The 21,247-nt window shown below is 38.1% G+C and overlaps 1 protein-coding gene across 2 annotated transcripts; it reads right to left on the bottom strand.

Annotated features, from left to right (window-relative positions):
• Positions 1–228: 228 nt before the first annotated feature.
• On the bottom strand, positions 229–19,683 carry LOC146709494 (SPRY domain-containing protein 3-like). Of its 2 annotated transcripts, none has more exons than XM_085456462.1 (11): positions 19,550–19,683; positions 18,020–18,166; positions 17,847–17,922; positions 12,766–12,890; positions 11,692–11,824; positions 11,405–11,593; positions 6,325–6,474; positions 4,561–4,618; positions 3,817–3,936; positions 3,606–3,730; positions 229–2,506 (listed from the first exon to the last, which is right to left on the bottom strand). In XM_085456462.1, exons 2-11 carry the CDS (start codon positions 18,145–18,147, stop codon positions 2,372–2,374), a joined length of 1,239 nt encoding a protein of 412 aa, XP_085312588.1. In that variant the 5' UTR covers positions 18,148–18,166; positions 19,550–19,683; the 3' UTR covers positions 229–2,371. The 2 variants fall into 2 exon arrangements, with proteins under 2 accessions (XP_085312588.1, XP_085312587.1); XM_085456461.1 differs by having other exon boundaries at positions 19,588–19,683.
• Positions 19,684–21,247: the final 1,564 nt, after the last annotated feature.

Genomic DNA, 21,247 nt, shown 5'->3' with positions numbered 1-21,247 from the left:
TGTTGTGCTTATCTGAAAAACCTATTAATATGATCTCCATTAAAAAAAAAAAAAATGCTGAATAAAAAAATTTAAACCAGACAAACATTTCATCTACATGAAGAAACAACTTTTTTTTTTGCTGGCATTAAAAAAGTGAAGTTAGTCTTAAGATTTAAAGTTAGCAGCCAGAATGCTCATTAAAATTAAACCTGAAGGGAAGAGGAAAGAGAAGAATGTAGTCAGTAGTGTGATGACTTTAAATATTTTATTAACATTTTTGGCATATTTATCTGATTGCTTTAAGAGACGACAAGAAAATACAAAAAAGTGAATTTGATATGAAAGAAGAACATATATAAGAAGGGATGTGAGGGCAGGATAGGTCTGTTGCAACAGCTCCTGCTAGACATGGTCACCAAAATGGTTTACAGTACAGGCTGATGTGACAGTATGCTAAACGTTATGTCAGCACACAAGTAGCAGCAATGGAGCATAATTAAATATTTGCTGACCAAAAAGAAACAAAAACATCTGGGATGCACAAGATCCATAAGAAGTTTCTGCCTAAAAACATCTACATGAATCAATTCCAACACCCGCATGGAGGCACTTGTTTGATATCTAAATGTGATCAATATTCTACTGTAAGGTGTTTTGACTTCACTGATTGACGGTGCAACTGCAGCTGATAAAAAGACCTAATTTACAGAACTGGACATAAAATTAAAAACTTTAAATGGTGGCGTTATCAGCAAATGAAGACCCACTGCCATATTTTTATGAACATCTCACAACCTGTAACACAAATGCACCGTCTTCTGCTACAACTTAACTATCGGCAGAGGAAATGTAGAGATTTCTTAACAAAAGACTTTTGTAATAGATTATAGTGGAAAATAATGTGACGCAAGAAAAAAAAAGGGTGAACATGAAAACGTTTGGCTGAATTCAAAGTACAGCCCAAGATAACATCACTGCAGAAAAAAAAGACAACATATCATTTTCAAATTTGATTTTCAAATATACCTGAGAGCAGCAAGTAGTATTACAGTATGGCTTCTTTTTACACATTCAGATCTATAGGCCAACAGTCCAACTAGTGAGAAATTCACTTTATGCAAATATAAGGCCTTAATTCTTGCCCTGACAGAGTTTGATAACTGAGAATTGCTCTTCAGAGTTTTCCTTTGGAGACATTTGATATGCATTTCTAAAACACTTAATGATGATCCATAGAAAACACACTCAATATGAGGATTACATAATTTTTTCCCCCCCTGAAAACATCAGAAGTCTCCAATGAGTTTGGCATTTCTTTTCATTGATATAAACATCTGTGATTTTCTTGGTTGGTTGATGGAAAAAAGTAAAGAACATGTATGTAGTTACACTTTGACACCAAGCACTCAAGCATTCAAGGGAAGTGAATAAACAGGACTATGAACCTCATACTGTCACCCAAATCTATTTGAGCTTCTTCCTCTCACATGGTTTTGATTTTAATCATAGCAGATTTTCAAAAAAGGTAAACAGCACAGAGAGTTACAGAAAATTTCTGCTTATTTAAACAGCTTTCAAAAACACAGCAATTAAAGGCCATTAAACAGTTTTGATGTAATTTCAACAAACTGCTATTAAATTTAATTATCTCATAACTGTCAAAGCATGTGGCTTGAACCGTTTCCACAAAATAGGCTGTAATGCCTCCATGTCAGAACAAGCACACATACCTACAAGGAATGGAGCAGCTAGTTTTTCCTGTAAACTCACTGTTCATTTAGTGCACAGCTGTTTCTTTGGAAGACTTTCTGAGGATTTTCTTTCTAAACTACGACTCTCACCACTGAGTGTCAGTAATTCACTGTAAGTAGGAAGAAGCAGCAGAGCTGTGAGGATAAACTCAGGATGGCTGCAGGCTGTGAGAGTGCCATTTGCTGACATGCATTATTGCTGATAAGTAATAGGGTTCATTTGTTAGCTCATGCTCTTTCTGGACTTTCACATTCATTATTCTGTTGAGCCTCTTTTTGACATTTTATGCCCTTTTTTAACTTTAAGATGTTTATGTATTATTGCTACAGCATTACTCCATATTCTTAAAAAATCTCAGATTATTTTAACAATTTTTTAAGATATACAATTTTTAAAAAAGCTATTTTTTAGGCACATATTTAATATTAACTCATAATTCTTATAAAAGTTTTTGCCAGCATATTAACTTATTCTTCCAGCACGAGGGAGCCACACTCAGCTTCTACACTGGAATGACTTTTCCGGGAACATTCTGGAATTTGTTGATTTTTACCATCGGATCTCCAAAATGCCCACAAGCTCATTCCCTTGTCCTTGCTCTAATCTCACCATTTAGCTCTCATTTCCTCCACCCTGCTCATCCACTGAGGGGGTGCAGGTCCACTCTGACCTTCTCCCCAGTGCTCATCATGCCAATGGTAGGATAGAAGCCTCCTACAGGTAAGGCCACTTCCCTCCGGCCCACCACTTTTCCATTCCGGGTGAAGAACACCTGAACAACAAAGAAAATATATTAAGACTATCTGCTGGGAAGATGGCATATACAGTACTGTGCAAAAGTTTTGAGCCACCCCTTATTTTTTTATATTTTGCTTCCATATGAGCCAGACTTTACTGCAGTTTCTTAAAGTGCTCTCCAGGCTTTCCAGAGTCTTTCAAAGTTTTTCTTTTTCTACTCTTATTCACTCTAGTCCTCGCACCTCACCATTTTCAGACAAGTTCAAGCAATAAAAAAGTGACCCTAACTCAAGGGATGAACCAGGGTTGTGCCTACACATAACAGATAGCTTAGAAAATAAATAGTTTCAAATGGTATCCTTTTGCACAAGAAAACTCTCACAAAAACACAACTTTTGCTCCCATTTTAGTTGAATCTACATAAAAATGCCAAAGATAACACAGTCTAACAGACATAAAATTGTATATTTGCATTTTTGTACCTACAGTGGTGTTCCCAAAGTGCCATTAGCTGAAAACGTGGCATATGCACTGTGTGTAGTGTTTACTTAAAAAAATGAGCAGATTGTAGAGGATTAAAAAGGAAATAGCAGGTCTAAAAAATATCTACAGCAGATGACCAGTGTATGAAAGTCAAATCCTTAAGAAATAGGAGGAAAAAATCCAGTAAAGACCTGACACAGGACCTGAGAGATGCATCTGACCCTTCAACTGATCCATCTACTGTTCACTGAAACCTCAACAGAAACAGTCTCAGTGGAAGGGTCGCTGTCAAGAAGCCATTCTTAAGGAAGGGAAAAGGCTGGGGTATGCCAAATTACACAAGAACTGGACTGAAAATCGGTGGCAACAGGTCTGAAGGAGTGATGAATCCAGATCATTTTTCAGCATGATAATGATCCCAAACACACTGCCATCTTATCACACTGTGATAAGAAAGAGTGCAGTAAAAGGGGATCATACCAAATACTGACTTTCAAACTCATCAAAACTGTATAAATTCTGTTTTTTCCTTATATACTGTAAATTCATTTATGGCTTTATTGTTTTAATAAACTGCTGCACCTGTTTCCCATTTTCCTATCAAAACGTAAAGAAATGATTCGAATTTTCACACTGTGAAAGGATCTCACCATGACCTTCCTCCCCTCTAAATCTTCTCCCTCATCCTCATCCTCATCTTCATTGTTTGCATACAAATCATTGTGAACCTCAAAGGGCTTAGCAACCCCATCGAAGTCCCAGTCGTCGATCTCATCTGAAAGTACCCAGTAAGAAAGCAAGTCAGAGGCTGCACGTGTGAAGGCACTTTGAAAAACGTGCGAACAATATAAACACGTTCACCTCCGCCATCAATGCTGAAGTCACGCGGAAACATGATGCCGCAGCCCATGATGTCCCCTTCAAGGCAACGCGGCCCAAACGGGTCCCCGACCCCACTGCCGTGGAACAACTTCCCATCATCTATGAAGAACAACAAGGGATCTGATTACAACTTTATTCCACATTAACAGGAGTATTACATAATAAAGAAACAAATGCCGATATCAAGATATAAAACAACATCTCTCATCTGCCAACATGTAACAGTGAACAGTGTAAAGAAATATCCATCGTTCATTTTCCAAAGAAGTGATTCTGGACAAACACACGGCCACTCCAGCAAGCAATTTAGAGTTTCCATTTGACCTGATCTGCATGATTTAGACTGTGGGAGGAAATCAGAGCAACCAGAGGAAACAGACATAGACATAAGGGAGACCATGCACCATTTACACTGAAACAATATCACTCTGAAGTTTACATCTTTTTCCAAGTGCTGGGAGTAAAATAGAGCTACTCAGGAATCAATCAGAAACATTACGTTAATACAACTTAAAGCAATGATCAGGAATAATAACCATTCAGCCCTTTTTAAGATCGCTGGAAACATTTGTTTGGTGCCATTTTCTGTGTCACTGATGGCAACACAATGATTGTGTCCACTACAAAAAACATTGTGACAATGGGACTCAAACATGGGCTTGATTGGAGTTCAGACAGTGACACCTAATCATCCACCATCAGGATCAGACTGAGCACTCTCACCTGCATGATAAGCTATGGACCCTCTGCTCCAACCCGGATGTCTGTTTTTTGGATAGTCCTGAAAATCAAAAAAGAAATTAGCTGTGGCTGATGATGGAATAAATTACTGCTAGGCTGATTGTTTTATTATATACATTTATTTCTCTAAGATGGGATGCTTATCATGACTTTTTTAGACATAATAGACGTCCTAAAGGTGCTGTTCAGAGATGCCCAGCAGAACTCTTGTACTGTTTACAATTATTCAAAGCTGCGAGGGATTCTTTTACCTGAAATAAAACCTGCCTGACGCTGATTTTATAGGTCTATGTTTAGCCTAAATTTAGGTGGTTAAAGTATCCGCACAAAGCCACGTACACAGAGCACTGGAGTGATTGTGTGCACAGTCACAGGTAGAGAAATCGCACGTTGCAGTGAAGAAGATAAGACTGGAACAATACCACAGGCAAGTAAATAGCAGACAGTGACACCAAAAGGAATGCACTATAAACAAGTGTTCCTTTATCCAACATAAGCAATGATTGAGCAACTAGTAACTTAAGCATTTGTTACCTTGAGATAGAGAGAGAGAGAGAGAGAGAGAAAGAGAGACCCTTGTTTAGATTTTTGCAGCAAGAGGTAATACTTCCCATCAGCAGACTGATGCATCTCGCAGGAGATGACGGGGGATGGAACTTAACCTCAGGAATGACCGTTTGATGGATTTATAATGCTCCACTAAAACCGCAGACACACTGAGAAAAACAATTCCTGGAAAACAATCAGCACAATGACAGAGCTCTATTCTCCACGACGTCTGACCCGAGGGCACGGCGTGCCCACACACAGTAACTAACAGCAGAGGAGTGAGGGGGAGCTTAATGTCAAGGGTGTCTGCAACAGCAATCCATTACCTCCCAAGCTGAGAGCACTATCCCAGCTGGCAAAGCAGTGGTGCGATTATGAAGAGTGACGCTCAATCAATTAGCGTCCAATAACTAAGAACAGCGAGCACGAGCGAGCTGGCGGAGAACAACGACATCTGAGCCAAACTTCATTTCATATCGCTCATTCAAATGATGCAATCGCTGCAGCCTGAGCAATTATTACAGTGTTTTATTTGTATTAAACAGGATGTGCACAGAGTTCACATGAGGCCAGAGGCAGTTTGTTTTATCTCTGATGTGTAAATATTTAACAGATCTAATTTAGTTTCAAAACACAGGACATCATTTTCCACTTATGTAGGATTTACTCCACATAAATGATCCTGGATGGATGGATGGATGGATGGATGGATGGATGGATGGATAGATAGATAGATAGATAGATAGATAGATAGATAGATAGATAGATAGATAGATAGATAGATAGATAGATAGATAAGCCAGAGGAACTTGTGCAATCATTTTTTGCTAATCTACAATGATTGACTATTTGGAAATATAGAAGAAGTAGGACTAACTTTCCTATTCAGGAGGGCAGTCAGTAAACATGTTAGCATGCATATGGAACAACCTTCTATGGAAAACCAGATGTAGCGGTAAAATGAGACAATATTTATTCTGTTGTTAGCTTTTCCTCTTTCGGTCATCCATCACTTAGACTGGAAACAGTGAGAGCAGTGGGGCAAATGAGGGAGAGCGATGACGAGGTGTTAGAGGGGCAAAGAGAAGTTTTCTTTACTGACAGATAACCACGGTGTGTGTATAGTAAATTAACCCTTGTATCAATGTCAGTGACATGTGATCATTATCGTGATGACTGTAACGAGGAGCCTCTTACCCTGCGTGCCAGCCCCAGTGCAATATAACACTTCTCTCCAGCATCTGTGATCTCCAGCTCATAGTAGTGGAAGCGTGTGTTCAGAGGCCGACGGGCTTGAGCCAAGCCCACATCCACGATGCTCTTCCCTTTCCCTACGTACTCCAGCAGCTGCAGACATGACCCATCAGACATGTTAAACATGCACAGCTAGTAGGAGAAGTCATATAATATTACATGCAGACATTACTTTGAAAACAGTATCAAGATGAATCTGATTAGGTAGCAAGGTACTTTATACCTTTAAATATGAAAAATGTGTCTATAGGTAATTTTAAAGGATAAAATAAACATGAAGTTGTATTTCACTCTTATACATAAATCCCCAAGCACCTAAACACAATTTCTGTCAATTCACCACATTCAGGATTTGGTGCTACAGCTGACTAGAGGCGAGTTACATTATCAAGCTTCCCTAGTGCTGCAGTTACATTATGTTTAAGCACATGGCATTATCTCAGAATCGAGTAACTAAAGTCCTGCCAGATTTCCAACGTAACTTCTGTTCTGCTAATCTCAAAAACACAGTGAGGTCCATATGTTTTTTAAACAAAGGCACAATGTTGGTGCAGACATTTAGATTTGATTCAACAAAAGTTGAATGGCTGTTTGGGAAACAGCCATTTTAATACACAGTCCCTCACTTTAAGATGATAAATATTAATTTAGCATATCAAAGCAACACAATTATGAATACAAGGATTTTTTTTTCGAGGATGAAACCTCTTTGCAGTCTTGGACTGCCAGAAGTCTAGAAGCCATGGACCAAATGCCGTTTCCTTTCTTGAAATGCTCTGCCAGGCCTGAACTGCAGCCGCCTCCAGTTGCTGCTTGTTGTCTCTGCATTAAGTTAATACATTTCTTTGCCTTATGAAACTTTTGGGTTACTTCTGCAGTATGGTCATTATCCGTATCCTTCAGAATTGATCCTTTTACTTCTATCAGCAGTCAGATCATCAATAAACCCTCTCTATTTACATTCAAGTGTCTCCTGACTGTAGACTTACGTCCTCGAAAGTGTTCTTCACTTGGCTAGATGTTGTTGTTGTTTTTCTTAAACATGGATATAATTCTGTCATCATGTACTTTAGTTATCTTTGGTGGCCTTTCAGGCTTTCTGGTGTTGCTGAGCTGGTCATTCCTTCTTTTTAAGAATGTACTGTTGATTTTGGCCTCTCCTGAAGTTTTTTTTCCCATTTCTCTGCCATCTATTTTGGATTTTCAACCCAACAATGGTCTCCCTCACTTGTGCTGCCATGTCCCTGGACCTTGTATTGAGAATTTCAGAGAACAGATACAAAATGCAAATTCATCTGCGTTATATATTTTGAATATTGAGTGAACAGACTTCACCCGGCCATAAAACGGTTTATCAGTCCAATTACTTTTGTGCCTCTGTAAATGAGGGACCATGTAGAAAATGGTATGGTTAATGCCACATTTTTGCTAAACCCCTTGAATTAAATCTGAAAATCTGCACTTCACAACATCTTGGTTGTTTTGTTTATAACAGTTGTTTGTTACAAAGACCAAAATTACATAACAAAAACGTGTTACTGTCCAAAAACATGGACCTACCTTTACATGAATCACTACTTTCAGAATTTATTGCAAAAGCTTTGGAAGCCTACAGAGATTACTGAGACGTTCCAAAATAATTTCTCCAATAGTTGAATTTAAACAGCGTTGCTTTAGTCAAGTGGGTGGTCAGTCAAATTGCATGTGTAACTCTGACAGCTTAAAAGACAAAACTGGAGAAAGAAAGTTTATCCGAATGATTATAACCACTACATTATATTTGACTGCTAGTGCAAGCATGTCTGATTCTGCACCAGCTTGATTACAGCTTCTGTTTCAGGTTGCTATAAACATTCGCTAAAGAGAGAGCATGTTTCCATCTAACATTAATGCAAGAAGAAACCAGTGTTACACGAACCAGTCAAGCTAAAGTTCATATCCATATCTAAGACCTTTGACCTTTTGGATATGAAACACTACCACTTATTTTATCTTGGAAATTTTGTTAGAATTACTGAGGCCAAGTGAACATCTATACCAAACTTCATGAAATTCCCAAAGGGTATTCAGAGCTGGCTGATGGACGAGCTGAAAACTTAACGCTTCGGTTGTCGCTGGTAAAACCCAGGCTGCAACGCTGTGCGTATCTTTCTTTCTATGACAGAAATTAATTTGTCATCTCTGCATTTAACTGTCTGGGTACGAAACAGGGGCTGCCCTGTTTCGTACATGCAGCCAAGAAACTCAGCCCTACTAATTTCATTCTCTCTCCACAGGACCCATTAAAATGTCATCAGAGCAGATGAGGACATGTGCACATAATATGACCATCTGAAGATACCTTCATTAGTTAAAAAAGCCAGAAGTGCTCTGCCTAAAATCTCATTAAAAACAAAACAGTTACCCAGTGAACTCCTTTTTTTTTTTGTCACAACGAACAAGTGGGATTAAATTTTTATTATGATGCCATTTTGCATTCTTAAATCTTATCTAATTTATTATTTGTTAAATCAGTATTTACCCCTGATTAAGTTCTGGAGAAGTTGAATTTTTTTTGTTCTTCTTTTTTTCCCTCACAGCTATCATCTGGATTACAGCTGCTAGTTAATCATTCAGTAACGAAAATGAGATTCAAGTAGATAAAGAAACCCAAACATCTGAGGAATTAGTTCTGATTGAATACAATCTTAAAAGTCCTGCGGCGTTCTTACTGATACCACTGGCAATGATCCACTGTTGCTGTTGTCAGTAGCAACAAAATAAAGTGAGTAACAGAATGATACTAACGTGACACATAATACCAACAACTCCATACCTACTGCAGTAAAGCAAAAGCAAGACCCAGCAGCAGACAGACATGTGCCACAGCGGATGTCTGTCTGCGTGCCCACACACAGCCATTCAACTTTTGTTGAATCAAATCTAAATGTCTGCACCAACATTGTGCCTTTGTTTAAAAAACATATGGACCTCACTGTGTTTTTGAGATTAGCAGAACAGAAGTTACGTTGGAAATCTGGCAGGACTTTAGTTACTCGATTCTGAGATAATGCCATGTGCTTAAACATAATGTAACTGCAGCACTAGGGAAGCTTGATAACTGCCCATCTGTATATGGAGATTCACATAGAATGGCTTTAATTTAAGATAAAGGTTGATCATCTCAGTCTTTTATAGTTAGTCTGACTAATGCATGCGCATGTTAACCCATTTAGGTATTTGCTAAGCAACATGAAGACATCGCAAGATATTGTTCATATTTTGATTTTTGTGGCTAAAATGAGAAATTACTGTCACTAAATAAAAATGATATGATGCTTTTAGAAGGTGTTGTAAGTACATAAATGCTACAAATGGGTCACTTTATCACACTGACAGATGGTTGCTAGGCTCTTTGATAACATCTGATATAGATAAGAATATTTAGGGACCTAAGCTGTGCCTGTGTGCTGATTCTGATTGCTCAACTATTGATTGTGTAAGAGAAGTTCACAAACATATATTATAGTCAGACTCTATAAAGCTAAAAAGTATTGCTATAGAGCTAGGATGCATAATCAAAACGATGAATCCTTGCAATGCTGTGTGTGAAATCCTCAAGAGGCTTAGCCTTTTGCCAAAGGACCATAACATTTTTTTTCTTAAAGACCTGTCTGGTTAAATAAATTAAAAAAGAACTTTAAAACTCGTTGTGCTTTTGGCATCCTAGTGCTATCCTTAACTTGTGTTCCTGAAGGTCAGGCTGGCTGTTCATGCTGCAGCTTGCAGGCCCTGCACTTACACAGGAGAGGGCCATGTTTTTAGAAATAATGGATAAACAAATGTGCGGGTGGCATGGAGGTTACTCTAAGAGTGCAGTTTTTGTGTGTATCAACTGCTGAGTCAAACAAAAACATTGCAGCCAAGCAGTCAAGGGGGTGGGGGGGGGTGGCAAATGTAGAAAGCCAGAGTTGTCATTGAACAGCTTGGAGAAAATGTTGCTTATTTTTCTATTGCTTTGTTTCACTTTAGTACTTCTTGTCTTTACAATCTTGAGTATTGCAGTCACAATTTCTGTCACAACATCAACGTTTTGGTTGTAATGTGGGTGATGATGCACTAATTCCATCAATGATATTATACATGTGAGCACATTTCTTATGTTAACTCTTTAATTCAAAGCCCTCTTTTAAAGGAATATACATGCACTGAATAAATGGTTTATAGCACAGTATAGTTTAGCTGTACCCAGCCACATGGGCATAAACGTATAGTATTTGTCACCAGTTGCTACAGCTTCTTAAAGGTTTAGAGCCAGTATTTAACCACAAAGTGAAAGTCTTTTGATTTAGAATCTGTTTTGTGAAAGTGTCCTGGGTTAAGAGCATTAACTTGTTTTATGATGACAGAAGAAACCAGAGATCCTAGAGAAAACCAGCACAAGCCCAGGTGACTATTTGGTAACCACTGAGCCATTGTAATAGTTACAAACAGTTACTGTACTGCTATAAAATTATATATTATCCTGTTTGCCTCTATTCATGATAATTAATTAATACTTAGATAAAGGCTTACACCACATAACATTATGTTATATTTTTTAATTGATTCTCTTACTTTAAATCACTTTTTGAAAAGACTCAGATGGTGTCTGAACATGCTGGATCTCGCAAGGGTTAGTTAGGGTTAGAGTCATGATTCTTCCTGATTTAGCAATAACATGATGGACAGTTTGAAAAGATTACCACATCCAGTTCAGCAGAACCAGACAACACTGTATGTTTGATCTACATTTTCTTTTTCCTACATTACTTACAATACAGCTCTGACAGTCTATTATACACTATTTTAGTGTATTATGCCATTAGCTGCCAATATAGCTCCAAGCTGCTATCCTCAAGAGACATATGAAGCTCCGTTCATTTTCTATTCCACACCACCTGATATTTTTCATTATCTACGCTGCTTTGTTGCTCAGTGAAGTGGCTCATGTTAGGCAATTTAGCATCACATCCTCAAGGCCAACCTGTTCCAAAGGACTTACCGTGCCAGTGACCTTGACATCATGGAGACGAGCCCAGTCCTCTTCGTGACTGTCAACTATCATCTGTCCATCATCCTCCTCCATTCCCCATTCAGCATTCAGGTCCAGCAGCACTTCTTCACCTAAGGAGTGCATCCCCACTGCAGGGTAGAGACCATCGGGAGATGCTGGGATCTCCACATTGCCAACCTGAGCACACAATCAGACAGTTTTTAAGAGATTAGCAGCGAGAATATATGAAATCTGTGTAAAGTGATACAAAGGCACTTATGGGGTGCACTACTTACTTCGTGACCATTCTTGGTGAAAAACACTGTTAACTGTCCATCTTCACCATCTAGTGATATTCCACAACCGATTCTGTCACCTCTGCAGCATTTTGGACCAAACTGCTGTCCTACAGTGTTGCCATTATACAGCCTGCAGAGAGACAAAAAGGAGAGGCCATTTACCTCGCTACAGTCACTGTTTCTATCTTTACAAAAAAATAAAAAAAATCAGATGAAAACGCCTTAAGTCATTGATCTAAGGATCTAAGGTACTGCATTATGTGCAACTGTAAAAGTAAGAAGTTGTGTCATAATCCAGCGGTCCCCAACCCCCGGGCCTCGGACCAGTACCGGTCCGTGAGTCGTTTGGTACCAGGCCGTGAGCGTTGAGGCTCAGGTGTGAAATGTATAGTTTTCAGGGTTTTTATCGGTTTTCAGCATTATTTTGTTATCGTTTTTATCGTTTACTCTGTTTTCCTGGGTCTTTTCACGTGTGTTATGAATAAATTTTATTTTTTTCGGTACCGGTAATAGTTTTATTTTGTTGTATTTATCCGCGACACCTTAAAGGCCGGTCCGTGAAAATATTGTCGAGCATAAACCGGTCCGTGGCGCAAAAAAGGTTGGGGACCGCTGTCATAATCTATGTCTCGCTCTCTTTCTCTTTCCAATCATTTATTGTCAAAGCTCAAACAAAAACACACGATATAAAACTGAAAACTAATGATCCAAAAAAACTAAAACATGCTTGTGTACAGCTGATGGCTTTCAGTTCCAGGTCAGTGTGCCCTTGGTAAGTTTTCATCACTTTGCACTTCATTCTTTTGAAGGGAACATACAGGAAACCTTCACAAAGTACATAACCACACCTGCTCAATAAATCCTGATGTACAGATCGACTATTCTTCGTCCAGTTGCTGAAAGCATTTTATTCTGCTCCTTCAGGCTGTTCCCAAAAGTATTCAAACGAAAGTGCTATGTTTCTGGTTCCTCAATCATGACTGACACATGAGCACACACTGCTAAAAGTGCTTTAATGTGGAGCATATCCATATCATGAATGTAACTGTAAAGAAAATAATTGTCACATACTTGCCATCATCAGCATGGAAAGCCACAGAATTTGGTAGCCAGCCTGGTTGATGATCCAGTTTGTAAAACTGAGGCACCAAACCGACAGCAATCATTCCCCTCACTCCTGTTTCGATTATAGTCACCTGAAAAGACCAAAAGCACTTTTACCATCTATTAAAATCACTTTTTAATGGCAATAAGAAGAAAGTGTGTGGTCCTTCTAGCTGCTCCTAAATCCAAAAGCTTTGAAACAACCTGCAACAGAATCAGTGACTTTTGTTAAACTGCTTCCTGCAACACAATGATCTTGTCTTTTATTAACTGAGAATTATTATCATTACTCATCTTGTACTATATTTCATATTAACTTGTTGAGCTTTGCATTTTTGTGTCCTATGTTCTTATCTTTAAACTTTATCTTAAATGTGACTTATATTTTTTAGTTTTGTCTTTTTTTGCCTTTTGAATTTTCAATTCCATTTTCAAATGTGATATAGAAACAAAGTTATTATACTTTGAAATGTAAAGATGCTTTTATAAAAAAAAGTGAGACAGTGTTTAGAAGAGCTGCAGTATGAGACCAAGCAGGGAGGTTAAAGGATGAATATGCATATCTTGTCTTATGGTGGCAGTTGGAGGACAAGGCCAATTTAATCACTAAGAAAAAGACACATGTTCAGAAATAACCAGGATTTAAGCTAATTCTTGCATAATGTATTATAATGCTGATGACTAAAAGAGATGTTAATGACTAGCATGTTTAGCATGTTAATATTTGTATAATATAATACATGTAAAATATTGTATTTAGAACCAATATGAACCTGGTTCTAATGGAACGTTAGTACTTTTGCGCCAACATAAACATCTTTTGTTTATGAGTCCTTATTGAGTCATAAAGTAAAGAACAGCACTAAAACAAATGCTGATGGATATCTGATCATGTATATCCTGTTGTTATTAATACATTTTATTCAACGTGGTTTTACCTACTAGTTAAGAGTTTTTAAGTATTTTATCACAGCACAGAAACTGATCTGAAAAACCAACTGCTAGGGTCCTGCAGGTTTGTTTGCCTCTACTGCAGATTTTTTACATGCTGTTACATGTTTTATTTTGGACTTGCACTCTTCGTCTTTTCACTTCATAACGTTTCCAAACCAACTTGATCCCAGATCTTTGTACAACCCCACACGATGGTTCAAAGTGAATACTCTTAAGTAACGAGCTGGGCTGCACCACTGTTATGATAACTAAATGGTGACCATATGTCATCATCCCCGGGGAACTCTTAAAGGACACAATGCAACTGAAGCACTGCTGGCAAATCCAGGGCAAAGAGAAAAGGAAACTTTTTAAGTTTTTCCGATGACCTCAGCACTCATCTCCTGAGAGTAAGAAGCAATATTTATTTCTTTTTTTGTTCTACTGGAAAACATGTGGGTGAACCCTAAAATCTGCAATCAGGCCAACAATTAGCATCCACTTAATCATTAATTAGTTGAAAAGCCCATTTGTGCAAATTGTATTCTTCTTCCTCCTCCAAGGTAACTCCCTGTATGGGAGTGAGTCACTAGGGTGAAGCACATGAAAGTATCAGTCTTGAGGGCTGGTTACTTTTTCACTCTACGTCAGAGCAAGCAGGATGTGTGTGTGTTGGCAAGTTTGAACATGGCAGATTCTGATACATTCACTGTCCTGGGATTTTTATGTTGTACAGTATGTAGATTACCAGAAAATGTAAAATAAATACAGGGTGCATGACTTGAAATGAGCTGTGACTATTTGAACTATGAACTGATTTGTCAAGGATTAAGTGACTGAATCATCAGACTCAACAGCTCAAAAGTTACCACCGAAACTTAAACACTGAGTATCTGTTTTTCTTTTTTTAAATTACAAAACAAGTATAATGGAGACCCAACTGGGTACTTTTGCTGGTGCTGATTAAAGAAGTTTTCAAGTAAACGATCAGAATCAGAATCTATTGATGCTGACAGTAAAATCTGGCAGCCCTACGAAGAAAGAGGCATTTTGTAGCCTTCGAGTAAACAAACATATCCTTAAAAAACTGCATGCTGAAGATGGCAAATACTAGCCTACGTAGTTAGCTGGCAAAATTGACAATCATTTGCTAGAAATGTGAAGTTTGATTTTGCAAATATTTTTCTAGAATACTCACAATAATTAAAAAAATCAGTTTTTTAATTAAATGAAATGACACTAGCTACCTTTAGATAAAGTGCGTTTTCTTCTTTGTAGCATGAATTATGATTAAATGTGATTGCTATCATGTACTGAAGCTTCAAGAACAAATATTTTGAACCATGGGATCTTTCAAGGTCCTCCCTTGATTCAAAAACATAGGTTCAAAAGAAAAAATGAACCCTCAAGTGAAACCTGGTAAACTGAATGAGCTGTGGCTGAAAATTACAGCTACTGGAAATATGTACAGTGTTGTTTCAAAAACATGCAGGTATGACTTTGAGAATTTGGCTTCAACAGCACAGAATGTAAAAAAACAAAACAAAGGAAAAACCTGCCAAGTGATTCCACAAATCACCACTGCAAGCTGAAACATCTTCGTTTCTCAAAGGCATCATTTTTCCATGAAGTTTCATGATTCATCTCTCATCATGACTCCAAAAACGAAAGGGACCTGCCAAGTCTTCTTGTGTCACACAAAATAAAGAGGGAGTGCCAAGACTGAACTTCCTATTACACAGTTTCAAAATTAAATGTACAAGAAATTAATGTTTGTATTTTTCAGCCACACAGTGACTGTGGATGTTTGATCCTTTGACAACCACCAAAATGAATCATCCATCCAATCGTCTATCTATCTTCTGCTGATTTTCTGGGTTCGGGTTGTGGGGACAGCATTATAAACAGAGAAGCCCAGATTTCCCTTTCCCCAGCCATGTCTTCCAGCTCATCCGGGTGGGGACACCCATAGGTGTTCCCAAGCAGGCAAAGAGATATAATCTCGTCAGCGAGTCCTCAGACTGCACTGTGGGCTCCTTCCAGTAGGTTGTGCTCGAAACACCTCACCTAAGAGACATCCTACTCCAAGCCACTCATGGTGACCAACGACCAAGCTCCTCATAGAAGCTATAGAAACTCTATACAGTCCAGCCACCCTTAAAGGGAACTCATTCCCGCTGCTAATATCCATAACCTCATTCTTTCAGTCACTACCCAGACAATAGGTGATGGTAGGAATCTAACGCTAACCGATGGGTAAAACACAGCCTCACCTTTACACTCATAATAACACACAATTGATAATCAATTTTTTCTCACCTTTAGGAGTCTGTCTATTCTGTTTAACAGTTCATGCATCACTCGTGAACTCATAATCTTTTCATATATATATATTAAAAAACGACTCATTGTTGAAACGCTGCATCATTGTGCTTTGAGCTTTTAGTGTCATCTTGTAGCATTAACACTTGAGAGAGTCGATACCTGGTAAAGCACCTAGCCACATGACTACACTATTTACAATAAAGCTATCAGATTACAATCACAGGCAACCTCATACTGTATGTAAGTAATACTTAATAAAATCCTATGACAATTACAAGGTTTTATTTCTTCTAGCTACTCTTTGTTTAATGTGTACAATTACACAATTGTGCAGTTGTAGGCTCAGTGTATAAATGAGCAGTTTATAAAATGTGCTGATAACTTCTTGCATTCCCAGAAACACTGCATGTTACTATATAGTGAGTGAGAGAAAGCCTTGCTGGCTGTAAACTCCCTCTGGCGCTAACAGTCCAACAACAGGTGCAAAGCATGGAAGAGGAGAGGAGAATATTTTTTACTTTTTTTTTTTACATATTTGAAAAAATAAGAATAAATTACTGTAGCAACAACCAAATCGAAACAATTAAAAATGAAACAGAAATTATTATTAATTTGTACTGTTGTCAATGTATTTTTGTGCATTCATATTGATTGAGTGGCCTGAACACAGACAGACTCTGTATGAATACTGAGAGTTTTAAATATACTGCTGAATATTTTACAAGTGCCTGATGATTAGATTCAGTTACTTTCAGGCTCAGACGGGACCACCATTTCTGTTCCTTAACACCACACAAAAGAAGTTCTTCTGTGCACAATCACTTTCATTACTTGAACGTAACTTCCACATCAATTAAACTGCATACTACGGAATGAACACATAATATATTCAAGTCTTCTAAAATTGCACTGTCATGTGGAAACAGGCCCACAGCTTTTTTATTAACGCTGAACTACAATGACAGCGCAGTAAAAATACATTTAAAACATTTTTTGTTCAATACCCAATTGGGTTTTGTGAAATGTGAAAACCTCCATTCACAGAGGTCATAACTGAGAGAAGCCTACACTAGAGAAAGTCTACAGAAGTCTTCGATTTAAAAAAAACAAACAGTGAAAACAGTCCAGCTCAGAAATGAAGAGGGTGGCAGAAAACTTGTTGGACTTTCCAACATTACATCATCAACTAATCAACAGTAAGAGTGAACTCACAGCAGTAAGAGTGAACTCACAGCAGGCAATCCACACTGTGCCTGAGCATGTTTAACCCCCCTAAGATCAGTGTGTTTGGCCAGTGTGAGTGTGAGAAAAACTGGGCACAGGTACAGTTCAGTTGGCAGGGAATTAGTGTATGAGCATGGGAATAATAGTTTTATTACAAAGAGCTTGTTAATTTCTAATTAACAGATGTACAGGTAAGGTGAGAGGACAGTGTGTGACCACTTTCAAAAGTCAATTAGAGAGAGAGAGAGCAAGTTTCTGAGACAAATTGAAGCGTACACACACCCGTTTCTTTAGGTGTAGTGTGAGTGTATGACAGCAGACGAGAGGGGAAATCCATGAAATGATGCCTGATGTGAATACACCCAAGAATGGTTCCCAACTGTGGCCATTAAAACCATATAGCTGGTCCCAATTTCAGTTCTTTAATGTGGCAATCAATCCAAGATATCATGGACACGTACATTGTGTTGCAGAATAGGCAAGACAAGTGAAAACACAAACATCAGCGAGGTTACAAAAATGATCACAATGGTGTTTTAAGTAAACGCATAAGTTGGTGCACTTACTTCAAAATAGCGGTTTCTTTTCGACAGTGGCCTGGCCGCCACAAAGCAGCCAACTTCATCTGAATTCCCATGATACCTACAAAGAGATCCGTAATAATCAGCACTTAAGTGAAATCGGATGCCAAATCAGTAGAAAGGTTCTCTTCCATCTCCCAAAGTGGCATTGCTTTTACCTGAGTACGTCACCATCTCTCAACATCCTTTTGAGTCTCTCCCGGTAACGCACAGCTCGCACCTCACGAATTTCTCGTATTCGCCTCCTCCAGTTTAGAAAGCGATAATGAAGGTTTATGTCGTCCATGTCTGAAAACCATCACAATCTAGAACACAAAGAGCACATCTGAGATAAAATACTTGGTTTTAAAACACCAAAAGTTACTGTAAAAGTGGACCACTCCACCAAATTATGAACAAGAAGTGTTGTTATGCTGACTCTATCGTTTACAAGGCACAGAGGTTTAGTTACTATATAACTGACATGAGTTTATGAGGAAAAAATAAATATAAATGCAGTCACCAAAAGTATAAGTTTGGGAAATTCAGGGGCAGCACAGGACCTCCTTAATAAAACAGTAATGATTTCTGACCACAATATTGTGCAATCAAACAATACGAAGGACTTGGGTTTGATCCTCAGGCCAAACCCTTCCTGTGAGGAGACTCTGTTTTTCCATTCACATTTAATCCTACTTTCCAAAGACAAGCAAAGGCCTGGACAGGGACTTCACCCTGCCAACAGGCACGAACGTGAGCCCCCCCATTGTGTTGGCCCGTGACGGACAGGTTTTTCCCGTGGGCGACCTACACGCTAACCGAACTGGGGCTGACTCAAGAATAGACTGTCTCATCTCAAGATTCCCATGAATACATGACTCCCAGATTCACTTTGTCTCTTGCTCACTTTTCTTTATTACGTGCTGATAATATAAAGGCAAATCACTTACTAGTAAAAGGATGCGAGTACACATATTTTTTCCTAAACTATACTTTATTCTTATAATATTCAGATTACTATCAAACAAGACAAAAAACTGAAACTGAAAAGCTTAAAAAGCAGGAGTTGAAACAGAAAGTTTTGTATTATAAATGACAAATAGATTTGCACTTCACCTGTTAGTTACCCAATCGGCTGATGTCTCAGGTCTACCTCGGTGATACTACTTTCTAATATTATAAGAATATTATAAGAAAGTAATAATATCAAGTCTATAATCAAAGCCGTGCCGACTCACGTGACATTACACACAAAGTTATATTTTTCTTTTTTGAAATTCAAATTCACCCTTTACTATAGAGGTATATTTGTCGTGAACGGTGATGTGGATATTTTCTTTTCACTGAGTCAGAGGTGGGTCATTATACAGACATGCGCAGAGTTGAAAAAGTCTAAAAATGCTGCCATACACTACTGAAACCTTTGTAAAATACGAGTCACTATCATGCATATAATATATATGCGTGCGTTTTTTTGTTTTGCCAAAGAAAATAAATATGAAAGCCGTAAGGTCGTACTATCACTTTGTTTCCTGCCTTTTAACCACTACGATTTACTAATTTACGAGCCTTCCCCAAACACGACACTGCATTTCCCAAACTACAGACAGGACTCTGTTGGCCGGCTAGCTGCTTCAGCGCCACAACATTATGTCGCTTTGTGGCTGATTATATGACGTAAACATGGATACAATAGAGTTTATACCCACACTATTCAAAGTCCTCCTGTCTTATAATGATTCCTTACTGTTTTATAACTTGTAACGCGTCGTTCTTCGGCTTTTCTTCCAATTTTAAGGAGGTGAACTATGCCACTTTATGCAAAGCCAGCGCTGTCGGAAGTTCCGCCTCCTCGACCAATCAAACGTGAGGATGAATACGGAGAGAAATATTTAACCTGCGCAGTGCCGTGAGACAGCGATGCCGTTTGTAGTTTTTTTTATTTTCCCCCTTTTGATTTTACAGTTTGCGTTTTTTACGTCTACATCCAACTCTCTTTGCATATGATAAGAAAAGAAGTAGCGTGACCGACTCAACAATACTTTAAAAATAAAATAAAATATATGTTTTACTTTATAAATGGTTGGTTTTGCTTTATTTGACCAGGTAGGTAATTATTTTGCTCCTAGGAACGGACTCTGAAGTATTGGTTTTAGAGCATACAAAACGATGTTGGGATGTAGGCTGGGTACCCTGCTGAACATTCCCCTGCAGATACAAGTGGTCCTTGATATATATATATATATATATATATATATATATATATATATATATATATATATATATATATATATATATATATATATATATATATATATATATAAATCAAAATACCATATATATTATTGTCTAAGGAGCTTGGAAAGAAAAGCATCTGGACCTCTTTTAGTTTCTTGAAACTTCTCATCTGAGAAGCTTCTTCAGATCTAAGAGCAATTGGTGGAGAATCCCAGCTTTTTAAGCCCTATTGGGAGTGTACCTAAGAGGGTCCGGGACCCTGGTAATTCTTAGTTTTAAATTGAATTTATTTTTATTCCACGTGTTTATGAATTTAGTTATACATATTTCATTTTCACTTTGTAACAGATATTTTAATATTTTAATCTAGTGGATTAGTGGCTCTGTGGTGTAATAGTCAACACATTCACCAAGATTCCCAATCCATTCGAACCTCAGGGGTTCAAAAGCTCCTAGTAGTCCCAAGGCTGGATAAATAGGAGGGTTGTATTAGGAAGTTCCTCTGGCATAAAATCCGTGCCAAATCAAACATGTGGATCCATCCGCTTTGGCAACCCTTTGGGAAATAAGGGAGCAGCTGAAAGTACCTTATTTATCTCTTTTTTGGATTATTTTCTTGATTTTGAAATTTCAAGCAAAACACTGCATCCCCCTCACAGCTTCTTATGAAGTTGAACGTCAGTTTGCGAGCTGGTTTACAATTGTATAAACCGGCATGGAAAAAAATTGACATAAACACTGAACTTAAGAGTAAGTTTGCTTCTGGTGGGGAAAATGAAAGCAGAAACCTACAAGTCCTAGCAACCATGAGATATTAAACGTATCAATTTTATGGCAAAATACTTTGATCCTGTCCTTTAATTTCATGTGTTTGTGATTCACAAATGCGGAATTTACAGGGCGGGACTTTTAGCTTGTGGCTATTGATGTCTTAGTCATCTTGCCTTCAGCGGCACTCCTTCAACCTTCCGGTGTCAATCAGTGTCAGCTTCAGCCCTGAGAATCTGTAAACACACTCTGAGAACACACTGTCGATTTAGCAGATAGCGTTTAAAAAAAAAAGTAGTGACAATATCAATAAAAAGGTTGGAGGTGTTGGAGTGCCAAAATGCTTTTACTGTTGTTAACAGAGAAAAACTTCTATTATTTGGAGTGTTTTTTGAGGCTAT

Source organism: Copadichromis virginalis, linkage group LG5, assembly GCF_057382275.1.
Source record: "Copadichromis virginalis isolate Kocher_CV1m ecotype Utaka linkage group LG5, C_Virginalis_male_GT1.1, whole genome shotgun sequence".
NCBI lineage: Eukaryota > Metazoa > Chordata > Actinopteri > Cichliformes > Cichlidae > Copadichromis > Copadichromis virginalis.
The sequence above is the reverse complement of the archived record's forward strand: the minus strand, read 5'-3'. Positions and strand labels throughout refer to the sequence as shown.